At 43.1% G+C, this 15,595-nt stretch overlaps 2 protein-coding genes across 17 annotated transcripts in view; one reads left to right on the forward strand and one right to left on the reverse strand.

Annotated features, from left to right (window-relative positions):
* DGCR8 (DGCR8 microprocessor complex subunit) overlaps positions 1 to 15,595 on the forward strand; it is a 1,090,394-nt gene that overhangs the window by 325,587 nt on the left and 749,212 nt on the right. The gene's annotated exons all lie outside the window — the stretch shown is intronic.
* Positions 758 to 15,595, reverse strand: part of FBRSL1 (fibrosin like 1) — a 519,718-nt gene continuing 504,880 nt past the window's right edge. For 11 of the 16 annotated variants that reach the window (XM_051633654.1, XM_051633652.1, XM_051633650.1 and 8 more), the window contains 7 exons: positions 15,378 to 15,416; positions 14,431 to 14,502; positions 12,999 to 13,131; positions 8,916 to 8,993; positions 7,082 to 7,165; positions 5,807 to 6,047; positions 758 to 3,795 (listed from right to left, as the gene is read on the reverse strand). In XM_051633654.1, coding sequence (XP_051489614.1) covers positions 2,562 to 3,795; positions 5,807 to 6,047; positions 7,082 to 7,165; positions 8,916 to 8,993; positions 12,999 to 13,131; positions 14,431 to 14,502; positions 15,378 to 15,416 — 1,881 coding nt within the window. In that variant the 3' untranslated portion in view covers positions 758 to 2,561. The remainder of the gene's footprint in view (positions 3,796 to 5,806; positions 6,048 to 7,081; positions 7,166 to 8,915; positions 8,994 to 12,998; positions 13,132 to 14,430; positions 14,503 to 15,377; positions 15,417 to 15,595) is intronic. The other 5 variants (XM_051633657.1, XM_051633658.1, XM_051633653.1 and 2 more) reach the window with 2 other exon arrangements.

Below are 15,595 nucleotides of genomic sequence, written 5' to 3' on the forward strand. Positions count from 1 at the left end.
GTCAAGTCCAACACACTTTTCACTTCCACCATGTGTTACATGTTCCTCCCATTTCAGCTGGGAGAGCAGGTGCTGATTTTTAATGCCTATTTTGTTTTAAGCCTCCTTTCATCAGATTAAGAACCCTGCTATTTTATTTCATTTTTTTTAATGCTTGGTAATGTAGTCACACACAGACTTAAAAACAGAAGCTGTAACATGCTGTTAAAGCACAGTCGCCCACTGTTAAATCAGTTACTGAGGGTGAGGGGGCTTGGAGTGCTTTTCCATCCCCTGGAGGTGTCTGCTCTCAGCCTATGGAAAAAGCTGGGAAGCAAATGAAAATGCACGTGGAGAACAGTGCTGGAGGCGATAACCTTCCCATGGCGATGCCAGCAGCACGATCCCTTCGGATGAGCTGCTGCACAGAGGCTGTGATGCCGTCTCCACCCTCCTCTCCCCCCAGCAAAAGCCTGTGGTATCAGCACAGGGGGTGCAGGAGCTGGAGGAGCCCCAGCACCAGGATCATGGGAGCTGCCACCCAGCCCTGCTGGGAGCTCTGCTCTCCTCCCCGGGTCCTGATCACCAGAGCTATTGCCTCATGGTGCATTTTATGGGCCACGTTCCTTCTGCCCGGAAAGATTCACGAACCAGAATTAAACCCCTGTCCCTGCACCAACCCTTTCCAGCTGCAGCTGCCTCCTCCTGAAGCACCGTCAATAAACCATTAGCCTCCGAGTCAACAGCACTGGCTGGGACACACAAACACTCAACTACCTTTTTCATCCAAAATCAATGTTGTATTTATCTTCATTGATCTACAAGGAAACTGAATGTTTAAAATTACAGGGGGTGCAGGGGGGAGGATGGGGAGGGGGGGGGGGGGAAACAAGAGTTACAGAGCCAAGAAAATAGTAGCGGATGGCTGATTTAACTAGAGAGAAAAAGCCCAGGATATATAAAACATGGACACTGAAAAATAAAATAAGGGAGGGGGGATGGTACAGCAAGTAAAACATGGCAAAATTTACATATGGATGAAAAGTAAAATTGGAAATAAAAAATAAATCATGCCAAAAAGCAGTTCAAGGCAGAACCACACTGAAACAAACATTTGCTTATGGTCTTCATGTACTATAGATAATATATCAGAATTTCTTTTTTTTTTTTTTTAATCAACCATTAGACTTTTTTTTTTTTGCACTCCTAAAATTCTACTTTGTCTTGTATACAGATTCCAATAAGAACACTGCACAATTAGCACAAGGGGTCCACGGAAAATTGTCCTTGCTTGCCAGCGATCCTGCCCACAACACAAAAAAAGAGAAAAAAAAAAGGAAAAAAAAAAACTAAGGAAAGGGTCTGCCGCGTGGTACTGTGCCAGTTCCATCTGCTTTTGCCAGCTTGAAAAGTAGGAAACCGAAATTCCCTTCCAGGAGCGTGTCTCTCTATGACGAACTGTCCCTTGTGTTTGTACAAAAAAATTCAGTCTCTCTTTATTTATTTATTTTTTTTTTTTTGTTAAACACAAGCATCCTTCTTCCCGTTCACATGCCATCTCCGTTCTGTCTCCATTGCTGTGAGTTGGTTGTTTTTGGGTTGTTTTTGTTTTGTTTTGTTTTTTAAACCTTCCTCCCCCCAACATCCACTAAGACCTGCCTCCAAGTTCTTGCATAGTTGAAGTATATATGCCGTACTTAGCTTTCTGAGTGTGATTTTCTGACTGTGACAAGAGTATGAGTTGTAACCATGTTAACAAATAATCAGAGTGGTTCTAGAAACCATTTTTATAAAGTCTACCTATGTTAAGAATTTAATATTGGTGTACATTTATATTAACAGAATATTTACAGTTTGTTTTCTTTGCTTTTTTTGTTTTTTTTTTCTTTTTTGTTTAAAACAAGAAGTCAAAAAAAATTCCTCTTAAATTTCTGCATAATATAATAAGGCAAAAAACAAACAGTTTTGTACATTATTATTATTATTAATATTTTAATATATATCTGTAACTTCGGTTCCAAAGTACCAAGGTAAGTGATCAGTTGGCCTCAGAAGGGAACCTCACAGTGGACTGTAAAACTACAGTATATCCATAAATAATACTTTTAAGAAACCCTGGGTATTTTTTTCTTAAGGATCTGAGGCCTTTAAAATGCAAATTTAACTAAAAACAAAAGCAAAATTTCTTCTTTTTTTAAGTGAATAAAGAGCACAAAATTAAAAAAAATACAAATCCATTAAAAATGTTTCTCACATTTGGGAAAAAATGTACAAACTTGATATTTTTAACTCTTTTTTTTTTTTTTTTAGCACAGAAACAAAAAACAAAACAAAAAATCAATACCTATATATTAAATTCCCATTCTCAGCAACCTTCTTGTTGGAAAGTCTGCATCCCCGACCCCATTATTTATGGAAATGTGCTTAACTTCTACAAATCTTACATTAAAAAAAAAAAAGTTTACAGCAGTGCATTTTGTAAAAGGTTTGTTTTTTGTTTCTTTTTCTGTTTGTTTTTGTTGTTTTTTTGTTTGTTTGTTTGTTTTATATATACAGGTGAGTTTAAAATTCAATGTTGGGGACTATCGTGCCTCTACTTCTTTGGGGTTCCTAGAGGGGGAATAGTCCCTGGACTCTGAGTTTGTGAGTGGAGTAGTCCTGCGTGGGGAGGCAGGTCTGGTGCTGCTCGCTGGGACGAGGGGCGGTGGGGCGCTCAGCGCTGCGGTTGGTGGGTTCCTGTTGAGAATCCCGTTGTGCATGGCGGTGGATGGACTCAGTCTGGGGTAATGCATCCCGCTTAAATGAGGCATGAAGGATGGCACGTGTGCCAGGTGACTTTCGATGGGGGACGAGTGCAAGTGGTGCATTCTGGCACGCTCAAGTTCTTCCCGTAAGTGCAAGCGCTCTCGTTCCTCCACTTGCCGCAACCGCTCCTGCTCTCGGCGGGCTTCGAGAAGGTTTTCGTGGTTATAGTCGTGTGGCTCCCTGTCTCTATAGGAACGCTCGTGGTCGTAAAATCCAGAGGTGGTAGGGAACCTATGGATGGGATCCGTCCGGAGCTGGAAGTCCATTCGACGGTGCAGGTCTAAACTCCGGTAGGCATCTCGCAATGGGTCCCTCATTGGGTCCCAAGAAAATCCTGGGTGTGGCAGCCTCTCTCTTCCTGACAAAGGATTCATGCCTATGAGTGGGGTCATCATTCTGCTGCGGTCGAGAACATTCATGTTGTTCATCTGGTGCACACTGCCCATGGAAATGGGCATAGAGGCAGCCATCGAGTGAGGCAATGATAATCCATGCAAAGTGGGTGGTGGGGGATGCTCCACTGATCGAGAGTGCTGTGAAGGCTCAGACCCTACCACCAGCACATCACTGTCTTCCTTCCTCTCCTCTTTGACTTTGATGTCATTCTTAATCTTCTGGAGGTCGCCAGGAAGCTCTGTCTTTCTCTCCATGTCCTTGCCCATTAGGTTGGTAAGCTTCAAGCTCTCACTTAGTGCAGGTTTGCTGTATGGGGATACAGACTGGATTACTGGCTTTGTGTTGTCCTCAGAGGGTCTCTTATCATGGCTTGGAGTTTCCTTCACTGGGGAACGGCTCTCTTTGATCTTGTGTTCTGCTATGGGTGGCTCTCTCAGCCGGTCAGGGTGCTCTCGCTCGGGTTCTTTGGATCTCTCCCTTTCACCAAGGCTGACCTGCCTGATGGGATCACTGGAGGTTTGGCTGTTGCTGCGGATGAGATTGCTTATCTGATGTGTCACTGGAGCCGATGCCGGTGAGGATCTGTTTGAATGTCTGTTTTTGTCCAGGAGGTCTCTAAAAAAAGAGAGAATAGACATCCTTGGTTTTGTGTGCACAAGCATAAAAGTGCTGTTGAATAAGGACAGTACTGTGTCTAGCTGTGTAATTCTAGGTTGCTCAGAGAAGGATTTGAAAAGCTCTGCCAGCATCAGCTAGAGCTGAGATGCTGCAGTAAGAGGTACATGCTGCCTTCCTTTACATACTATATGTGAAAAATGCTGGATGTCCACCCATTTGGGACTAAATTGGGGATGCATTTGAAAGAACAGTATATTCACCTTAAGAGAATGGCCACTTCACTAAGAAATATAAGGGAACAAGAATTCTAGATGGCTTTCAAAAAATGTAAATGCTTATTGTATGTTTATGTACACATTCTGCTGCCAGACAATTATTTTCTTGGCTGTAACAACCTTAACTCAAGTTCCTTTCCTCAAATAAGGATCCAGACATACAAAACAGAAGCCTACAGAAATGAATGCAAGTCCTTCACAAGACAGCCATAAAATGATGCTTATTTTCCTATGGAGCTGCAGGAGAGCTTTTGCTGCTGGCAGGTAAGCTAGGTGCTTAAGGAAAAAAATCCTTGAATAGGCCATGAAACTGAGTGATCAGCCTCTTTCTAGAGGACTTACTATGAGGAACAAGGGGTTAGCATGAGAATGGGGTTTCACTCCTCTATCTCTGAGCAAGCCAATTAGTCACAGTTACTCCCACCTCTTTAAGAGAGGAATAAATAATGTTCACCTTTTAAAAGCACTTTGCTCTGAATGAGAGACACTCGTAAATGCAAAGTATGATGGTGTGATTGAGAGACCTGCATTATGCAGCTCAGAAGCTCATTGATGCCTACATTTTATGCTGCTTTTGCTTTTAAGAGCTGTAAGACCCAAGTGCTGAAAGCTGGAGGTGTTCTGGGGAGTTCTGTGAGTATTTATCCCTTATGATTACATTTGCTAACCCAGTTTTCTTCCTCTGTCGTAGTCCTGATTGCTGGTCAAGGATGTGGTTTATAAAAATCATGTCCAAACAGGGATGCTGGGAACAGCTTAGGCTGAATTAATAGAAATGTAATAGAGATGTTAACCTCTGTGTGAGCACTCTTGAGAATAAAAAAATCTTGGTTTGCAAATGAATTACACTGAAGCCAAGAAGGGAGCTTCCACCTGAATGACTATCCATGAAAGGGTGTCAGACAATCCAACATTTAAAGCAAGATGATTTTCAGCCTATTGCTTCCATATAATCTTATTCACAGACACTGCCTGAAGAACTCATTAAAAGCACTCCAGGAAAACTATGAACCCCCTATCACTAGTCAAATACACACATCTAAGGCTTGCAGGCTGTTTCTGCCTAGAAGGAAGTAGCCTGCTGGAGACAACCGGGCTTTGAAATATAAAGGGCTTTACAGCTTCAAAATCATACAACTGGCAGCTAATGAAGTAACTATAGCCCAGGTGATACCAGCCTGTCAGCGTTAGTAAGGGTTTGTCTACAACGCAATTTTTAAAAATCAGTTTTGCTAATGGATTCACGTACAGTGCTCCAGATACAGGCATTTGCATTTTTATCTCGTTAATGTCCAGCTAACATTTGAATTCATCAGCATATCTGTACATTAATGAGAACCATGACTGTCTCCAAAGACCCATCACCATGTTCCATAATCATTTCAGAATATACAGCAATCCTAAAGCAGTTGCATTGAAAATGGCCAAATAAACCCTGAAAACACAGCAGCACACTCATTTCCTCAGCCTGGTGATTTTTATTAACTTACTAGTGGGGACTGGCCTACTGTATTTCCATAGAGGACAAATCCTAAAAGGCAAAGAAGACTTTTTGTGTTGCTAGTAGTTGCACTTATCTGAAGGAGAGGCCCATCACCTGCTTCAAAGACAAGCAACATTTTGCTCTAAAGATAGGTTTTCATATTAAATTAGAAAAAATATTACATATAAAATCACATTAAATTAGAAAAAAGAGGCCCAGAAGACAGTGCTCAGAAGCACACGCTGCTTACCTCTCTTTGTCTCTCTCATCTTTGCTCAGAGGAAGATCCCTCTTCTCGGGCTCCCGCTCCCGCTCTCGGTCTCTGTCATGGTTTGTCACAGAGGAGCTGCGCTCGGAGTCTGTGGGCTTGGGCCACTGTGGAGGTGTTGGGAAGGACGGGGGGGTCCGATGGAGTCTGTTCCATGGCTCATGTGGATTGCTGAAATTCTGCAGGTTTGGGCCATCCTTGTGAGTAAAAATGTTGTTGTGAGCTAGAATAAGAGCAGGGAGAGGGAGAGTTAAAAATGATTCAAACCAAATGATGACATATGCATTTTGCACAACACTAATCACAACCAGAACTGTCCTTTCAAGACTTTGTAATACGGAGTTAATGGTGAGGGGGAGCTACTGGCAGGTGGACACAGGTGCCTCCTCCCAACACTGGGTGCAAGATCCACCAGCTCTTTTAAGGCTATTGGAAGAGGAAGCTTTAGCTACACACCTGAGTAACTCGGAGATGACTGAAAATGCCCAGCCCCTCTTCTCCCCCCACCCCAGCAACAGTTCCAGCATAAAAGCAACACTCTTCCTTAGCTCCCCTCACTGGCAGAAACTTTAATTTGTGGTTAGTTACAAGCAATCAGCTGTCTGCAGCTGAGGATTCAGGGACTTTTTTGTTAAAGAAACCAGACTATTCGGTGGTGTGCGCGCGCGCGTGTGTGTGTAGAGAAATGGAGCTTGGCTATAGGCTTTTTAGAACAGTCACTTGATTTTCCTCCATCAATCTTCGACTTATTCCTGTTGCACCACGAGATGCAAAAGCATGCTCTCTTATGTGTGGCTCTCAAGCATGTCTTGCCTACAGGTAACATGTTTTTGAAGTAAAATAGTTTTATATAGGTAATTTAAACTTCAGACAATGGCTACAGAGGGAGTCTACACACTGAATTAGGAGAATTATCAATAGCTGTTCCAGTGCACATCTTCGCTGTTGAAGGGTGTTACTTTAGACGCCCATAGGGACCCAGAGCTCAGTGGGGTCTTGCAGCTCTAGCACCTCTAGGAGCAATACAAGGTACCAACCTTCAGCAGTGAGGAGACACAGAGCACAGCTAGTGATGTCTGTGACATGCAGAAAAGCTCCCACCGCAGAGACCTGGAAATCTTAGGTGCAGTGTTTTCAGATAGGAGAATGGAGGTTAGGAATTAAACTTCTTTAAAAACTACCACCAGCTGCTGTAAATATTAGCATGTGGCTTTTCTGGAAGGGATGTTTGTCTGCAGTAACCCAGCCAGTACTTACTCAGAGCATGACTGCCTAATCCTCCAAAGGCATTGCTGCCTAAGTTCCCAAGGCCGCTGAAGGTGCTTGACCTGCTAAATGGATCTGGAAAGGCAAACAGGGATTTAGCAGGCATTTAGCCAAGAATGTTGGAGAATGAAACGCACCCCTCCCCTTCTTAATGGTCTGAATCCAAGTAGGATTAGGCCAGACTTTAAGCTGATCCTTCTCATTGCAAGGTTCTTTGCACAGAAAATTCCCATCATGTTAAAATGGAGAAGGGATTCAGTGCTCACTCTGCAAACAGGTGCTGCAAATAAACTTCTGTATGCCAGTCAGAGGGGAGCTAGAAATTAAGGTCTAATAGCAGAAATAGCTGCTGCTGAGCTCTAACTCTCCTTCCTTATCAGTACTAACAGCAGAAGCATTGCAATTGCCTCGAAGGAAGAACCTCCTGGGTCAGCATACTGAGGGGATGCACTGTTTCACTCTTGTTTCTGTATACAACCTTCTACCTTCTTTTTATAGTGCACAGAGACAGTCCTAAGCTAACTGCTACAGGCATCCTTACACCAACTAACTCAGGCCTGTTTATGCCAAAATCCTCTCACATAATAGCTTCTTTGATCCCAGTTATGGTGGAAGTGACAGGATAGTCTTAGGAGCTTCTATGACAAAGGGTAGAGATTTGTATGCTTTGAGACCAAATTGGAATTCTGCCTTTCCTAGTAAAGCATCTGACTATTTCACTGCTGGCACTTTTCTTTATAAAAGGTGCTGCTTTTTTTCTTTTTCATTAAAGGTACCCCTCACCAGAAGAGGTTCCCCTCTGAGTGGATAGCCTGACTCAGGTTTCTGCAAGCTGGTGATGGCTGTGGGTTAAATTGTACCAGTGCACTTGTTTTCTTCCCTACTGGCCATCTCTAAACAACTCCTCCTTCTGCCCACTGGCTTTTTGACTGTTCCTTTAACGTCTTTAACCTGCCATGTTACAGGAGGTGTGCTGCTGTCCTCTTCCTTGTGGCTGTCCTTATGTTTAAAATGTCAAGGCAAACAACACAAATAGCTTGGATCTTCAGGCAAACAGCTATTTACTTATTTACTCTTCTTGCCCTTCCCCTTTGATATTAAGTAGTTGAGTGACTCTGTAGAGATACAGTTAATTTTGACAGAATGTTCGGGAATTGATGCAAATCTGGGTATTTGCAACAGAAAAAAAAGTCTACTAGGTCATGTGGCATGCCACATTTACTGATTGGATGAGTGTTACTAAAACATTAATCAACTGAGCTTGAACTTTAATTGGCAATGAGCTGCTTGTGAGCTTCTAAAATGAGGAAATTTGAGAAAATCAGGCTCTACTTACTGCCAATTAGGAAACTGAAAGGCTGGCAAAATGTGCAGAATTTGCCAGGAACTGTTCACTGAACTTTACTCAAGAACCTAGCCAAGAATTTTCCTAGGTGGGAAACAGTACCAGAGGAACACATTTTAATCTGTGGCTTGCTTGAGATACCTTTGCATATTTTTCCCCTGGTTCCTTGGGCACATTCAGCAGCCCTAAAGGGCTCTACAGGTCACATTTCAGCTCCTCTGCAGTGTCCTAAGAGTGACAGACTTGCCTACTCTGCAATGCCCTCTTCTCTGGCAGGAGAGGGTCTGCTAATCCTGCCCCTCTCCTTTGGATAAGAGCAGAGGCTGGTGTGGGCAGGAGGACTTCTGGCTAGCTTCTGGCTCCTGAGGCAGTTTAAGCCTCTTCCTCCCCTGGTGCTACAAGTGCCTCAAGGCAGGACCACACAGGAGAGGCAGATGGGTCAGAGGTGTGAAGGTGAAGACAGGGTTTACTTACACTTACCTGCCAAATGGTTAGTAGGCAGGAAACTGCTGTGATGAGGTGAAGGACCAAAAGGGGTGGTGGCTGGATGTGTTGCACCTGTGAGAACAAGGTCTCTTTTTAGTTCAGTGGCAAGTGGCTGCTTGCATACACAGAGGTCCCAGTCATCATGTTCAAGAGCTGGACATGTAGGCACAGGCCAGATTTCAGAGTGCCCTTCAAAGGACTCTATGGACACTAGGAAGGAGGAGGAAGCCTTGCACTGAGCACTGCTGCTCACCTGTAGTAATGAGGAAGTGAATCTCTTTGTCTGGTATTTTCAGTCATTATTCTGTGTTTACATTAAATAGGGTCAGCCCAGGTTATGGGCCCAGACAGAGGGTGCTTGGAAGTGACTGATTAGAGTCTATATGAAACACTGGTTAATGACAGGCATGCAGGGAACATCAATCATGTCTCCCATGAGAGCTCCATCTATGTTCTCCCATCTGTCTCTGCATCCACAGGCTCCCCCTGTGGTATTTTTCACCTTTCCTAGACACTGCTCATGGCCATGGTTACACGCTTCCTTGTGGGAAAGGAGCACCATGGCTGAGCATGCTGGATGACATTACACTGAGGAAAGGGGCAAGAATGGGATGAAACAAGCTGGTCTGCCCTGTATTTCAAGGTGGACCAGGCTCATGCAGAAAATTTTGCTCTCATTTCAGAGCGGAAAATGAGAGATTCACTTCCTTCACAAGCAGATGCATGCAAACCTGAAGGGGCTTATGACTGCAGTGTCAAAAGCACTGGTGTCATCTGCCACTGGGATACATGGTTTCTGGAGGAACATTAACTCCCACATATCCTGCAAATGACAGTGAGTTCAGGCAGTCTCATGGGCCTGGCTTTCGCCCCCTAAAATTAGTACAGATGATTTTCAGAATGCACTTGAAATCAGCTTTGGAATATTTATGTCTCAGATGCGTGTGACACAATGTTTCTTGACTCCACTACTACACTGACAACATCAGCCCTCTCCAGCTATTTAGACCATGCACGTCCATTTGGTGCCTCCTCCCTACCAGTACTTCCACTACTGCCAACAAAACAGAACTAGTAACTACCATGACTTTCTGATGCTGCCTGGATGCAAACACAATTTTGGCTCCTTTGCAGAAAGCAAGACCTGCCATACCTGGTGCTTTAACTGCCTCATTTTGTTAGAAACTAGTAATTCCATACAATGACAGAAGAAGCACTTTCCGGAGGACAAGTTAAGTCACGCACAAAATAGACCAACACCTAAGAAAGCTTTTCAGTGCTCCCGCCTTGTGTATTTTCTTGGTAAAATGTTAACTTCCCTTAATCCTGGGAAAAGTTAACAGGTTGACTAGCAAACATCACTAAACATGCTGGGCATGAGCATGGGCTCTTCACTAACAGCTCACTTACCCAGTCACTGCCTTCTCAAGTAATAACTTTCTATTATAGGAAAAAGTATTATGATCCTTCTCCTCCGACTGGGTCACCTTCACCACAAAGATTTCTGCCTCATCTGTGGCCCATACAAATGATTTCCACCAGTGGCAGACCTACTCTGGTTAAGTCCCTGCCCCTCATCCCCAAACCACATTAAATGCACATTTCCAACATAGATCTTCAGTGCTGGTAACACTCTGGAAGGTGACAGCAGAAGTGGGGGGAAATGGAGGGAGGGAAGAAACAAGTATGCACAGGAGAAACTGAATCCCAAACAAAGCCTGAAAAGCGTTTTACAGGGGTGCTGGTCAGTCCCTGATCTGGTCTTCCTTGGTGACAGAGCCCAACAACAGACGGTCACTTTAAAACACACTCATGTCCAGAACACAAACAAACTATAAAACTGAAGAGGGAGACAGTGCTGCACATCCCTCACCAGCTTGGGCACCACAAACCTAAGCAGCCAGAAAATGAGTTGAGGAAACTTAAGAGAGACCACAGCAATGAGACTTGGAGTTATCTATAAACATTCTGACTGCTCCAATGCTTCAAGACGGATGGAGACTGTCATCTTTCTAATCCTTTAAGACTTCAGAAGGTGTATAATGGATGGGAGATTTCTTCAAAGGAGACGGCTTACAAACTCAACTACATGGGCTGATAATAAAAAATCCTCGGGAGAAAGCCAGGAGCAGCATTGCAGGCTGTCAGGTAGTTATTAAATATAGCGTCTGCCAGGCAGCTGAACATCCGTCCTGAAGACAGGTGGCCCTAAGATAACTCATGTCTCCTGCAGTAACCAGGCAATGCAGCAGAACCAATGATTCACATCAACCACACGCTTGTTCGATAAGGTGAAAAGAATGCCTCGGATATTGCAGAGTAAAAGATTTATTCATCTCTATATTACTGCTGCAATGTTTGTTCACTTTGATAGCACTCTTTACCTAGATTTACTGTGTGATGGCTCTTGTGATTAATATACTCATGGACAAGTTGCTGTAAGGTTGTTTATCTCTAGTGAAAGTTTTCTATTAATTTGCCTTCTCTAATGTATCTATTCCATACTATTTCCCCTCTTGCTTTTATGAGTGGAGAAGCAAGCCATGCCATGCTTGCATCTTTAAGAGAAAAAGCTAAAGATACAACTGGAGTGCTGCTTTTCTCTGTGTAAGGGTAAACTCTGCCCAGTATGGCCTTCAGTAGCAAAACTGTACTTGAAACACAATTTTTGTAATGACAACACACAGACAGACTGGAGTCAGTGATAAGGAAACAGCTGCTGTAGGAAAACAGTCAGAGACTTGTAGATCAGCTGTGCTTACACATCCAAGCAGATGGAATAAATATCTTGGTCCTGTACTATCAAAGTACCTCTACGGACTCCAAAATACAGGGTGGCATCCTACAATGTACAGCTGCTATCAGCACTGATTACATGTAGTGGAAACATACTTCTGATGCTTACAAATTTCCATCCACAGATAAGGGTGGAAAGACAAACTGAATCACCGGCGGAGCTCCTGAAGGCTACACCCTGCGTCTGCAACAGAAACTCAGCTCTTGTGGAGGCTTCAGCTTGACTCTCATCTGTTGCTTTTCTGTCATGTTTGGGACAAAATTCATAACAGTTCTAACCTCATTCATTTTAACAGGGTTGAACCAAGGCTGAACGTGTTCATGTCTGCACCGAGTTAGAATGAGAGCACAATATGGCATTATAAAACCAGAGTACAGTTAGGAAAGATAATTACATTAGTTGCCAAATTAATTACATACAGAAGAGAGACTTTGGCGTCTAAAACCTAGAAGTCTAGGGAGAAAGTGAAGCCCTGGGAAGAGAACAAAACCAACATTTGGTAGATGGACATCAGCAAGAATAGTACCAGTGACCTCCAAAACCTGAATGTCAGTTGCAGTCTCCTGTGATTAGAGCCATCAAGAACAGTGAAGTGAAGGTTACTGCACTTTGGTAATTGCATTAATTGCAATTAATTATCCAACAAATCGGAAAGCAAGTGATCAATGTAAACTGTATTTAATGATTTATTTTTTTTTTAATTCACTATACCATTTTAAGTCTTAGGGATTGCTGGACTTCCTAAACACAGGAAAATTTATTTAAAAAACAAACACTTCATAAATACACCTTCTGTGATATTTTCAATGACGTTATTTAAATCTTCCTTCTACAAAAACCCCTTGTTTTCAGAAAACAAACAGAAACTTGGTGAGTGGAGGAGATGAGAAGAATAACATGGCAAATATAAAACCAAGAAAGAGACTGGGGCCACTTCCAACCCTGGGCAATGGAAACATTTTCAAGTGCTTTGTCAAAATTGCTTTTAAAAATCACTCTATAGCCTATTAATCAGGCACGTAAGAACCAGCTGCAGAGACACGTATGTAAGAGCCAATTGCTGCAGCTCCGTGACGTGCAGAGGATCCTGCACTGGAGGCAGCCCAGCCCAGCCGCTCCGGGAGCCCCAGGAGCCCCAGTCACAACAGTTCCCAGTGCCTCCACACTCCTAAGAACCATTCTGCCTGCTTCAATTTTTGAGGCATATGTAGCTGTCGAGACACACATTACATATACTGAATGGTTGGGGCGCTTTGCAATAAATTACAATCTTCCCTTACCTGTGGTAGAAAACAGAGGCCTGGCAAGATCCTGTGGGTAATGGAAGCCTGGAAAAACTCCAGGGGCGGGAGGTCTGCTGAACAGGTCAAGTTTACCACCTATCTCTAGCTTGTGGGGATCCAGCTGCATTTGCTGTCAAATGATATAAAAACAATCTCATTATACACTTCTTTTTTTTTTATGGAAGAAAAGGAGAGGGAGTTCATGCTCAGCCCTGCCTAGCCCTGCCAGGGAGCATTGGCAAGAGTGACAGCAGCATCGCTGGTCACGTACCACAGTCATGCTCTGACAGCATCTGAAAGGCCATTTCGCTCCACAGCCTCTCAGCTGCCTGCCTCATCCACATGGATAAGGTCTGAAGTGAGCTCTCAGCCCCTCAGCACACACAGTGGAGCATGCAACATGATACAGTGAGCAGGCTGCACCCCAGGATCAGTCAGTGCTCTCAGCCTGACAAACAATATTCTGCAGGCAGAAAGCTGCCGACAGAAGTCTTGAGAGCTGGGTGATGGACTTGTCTGTTTTGCTTCCTCAGTTTGGAAAGAGAGAGATGTGCCTAGACTATGCCCTTCCTGCAGCTAGTACAGCTCAGCACACAGACAAGGGGTGAAGGATAAAGAAAAATATGAGGTGCCTCCAAAAGCCATTTTTATCCTTCCCCAATAGAAGTGAGAATGGTCCAAACTGCATCGAAGTCATGTGAGTCTCTCAATAGCTTAAGGATGATATATTTGCTTATAAAAAATTAATGGACATACACCACTTCTAGAGGCACTAATTATACTGCACCTACTTAAGCACTGAATAGTCTTCAATAATGGGACAAAAATCTATAGCAGGAGTGATGAAAAAATACAAGGCTACAGATCCCCATTATCGGATATTTTGCCTGTCACAGGGATCTAGGGGCCCATTCCAGCACCACGGGGAACCTGTGCCTTGTTGCCTCTTGAGTCTTAAGCCCCTTGCCTCTGCCCATCATCACTGCAGTGCAGAAAGCCCAACAACCTCTAACACAGTAACTATCCATCCACTCGCCTGCTGTTTTGTAATATGTTCTTCATCATATTAGTAATTCCATTCTGAATGGGATATTCCACAGAAGGTACTAGTACAGAAGGAAAATGACATTAAATATGTATGATGTGTAAAAAAAAAAAAGTGGATTTGGGGCAAAATTACCCTCCCTTTCTTTTTCTGGCTGTGCACTGAGCATCTCCTGCTTATTTTGCTACCCTTCAAGCCATTTCCTTCGCCCTCAGATAAACTTTATGGCTGCTATGATAAATGTTAAAGGATTGAAAAGTGTTAGTTAATCAATACAGGCAAGCTTGAGATTCACCAACAGTAACTGCTTCCTGCTCATTACTCACTAAAATATAATAAATAAGCCAAAAGACTTGGCTTTGTTACAGAAACTGTCTGAATTACCTTTATCTTTTGCTGGTGATGGTAGATCTGCCAGGCAATCTGTACATGAACCGCACACCACTTCCCAGGTTTCTGCAGTGGAAAGCACAAGAATTTAGATTAATTTATACGTTAGCAATCTACATCAGATAGAAAGTTTCATTTCCTTTACTGTCAAACAGGCAGCTAAGCAATGAGAAAGGCTGATTACTGAAACAGCACAATAGGTGATCAACATTTTTTTTCTCTACTGCAGCAGACGATGTTTAAATTAAGAAGGAATCAAAAAGGAAGAATGTGGGACATCTTCCTCATCTCATGGAGCCCTGAGATCCCTGCCATGTTCTTTTGTACTTGCACTCTTCCCTTCAAAAACTGAAATGAATGGCAGCAAAGAACAGTATGCCATGCTGAAGAGAAAGCAACTAATAGTTAACAGCTCTATTCCTGAAAAGAGGCCTGTTCGTTCATCCCTCTTGCACTGCAGGGTAAGTCATGCGTGCTTATTATGGCTACTTGCATTTGGGGAGGAAAAGGGTACGGACAAACAATCACCAGGGATGAGCTGTGCCACAGCTGAACAAGCTACTGTTTTTCAGCTGAGCTGTGGTGCTCAATGCAGGGTGTTTTTGTGGAACATCAGAAGCACAAATAGAACACATTGACCCTCTGCCACCATGAATCTGATCACTGGTGAATGTCTGACCGTGCTCACAGTAATTTATTTCTGTGGCCATTATTTCATACTCTGAACTATTAATGCACATAAATGGATGCCAAATAAGGTTTGGATTCAACCTAAACATTATTAATCAGAAGTAGTTAAGAGCTAACTATGACATTTTGCTTTAAATAAAAAATGAGCTTGAAATATTCTACTGGGCATGTTAAAATTTCAAAAACATATGCATAATATTTGTGTGTGTATATATGTGTATATATATAGGTATATAAAATCCCCCACAAACCTTACTTACTCTTACTGGAGGCCTATAAGGGTCTGACACCTATGGAAGAAGCAGAAATAAAACAATCAGTCTTTCTAAACCTAGCCAATATACAGAAAGGTGGGGAACTTCCTTCCTCTGAGCAAGTAAAAGCATTTAGAAAGCAACGTTCCAGAGAAGTCCCCTGTGACACGGAAAACCTAAATGATTTAAAGGAGGCTTAAAACTTCTCTTTCATT

This window comes from Apus apus, chromosome 16 (genome assembly GCF_020740795.1).
Source record: "Apus apus isolate bApuApu2 chromosome 16, bApuApu2.pri.cur, whole genome shotgun sequence".
NCBI classification, from domain to species: domain Eukaryota; kingdom Metazoa; phylum Chordata; class Aves; order Apodiformes; family Apodidae; genus Apus; species Apus apus.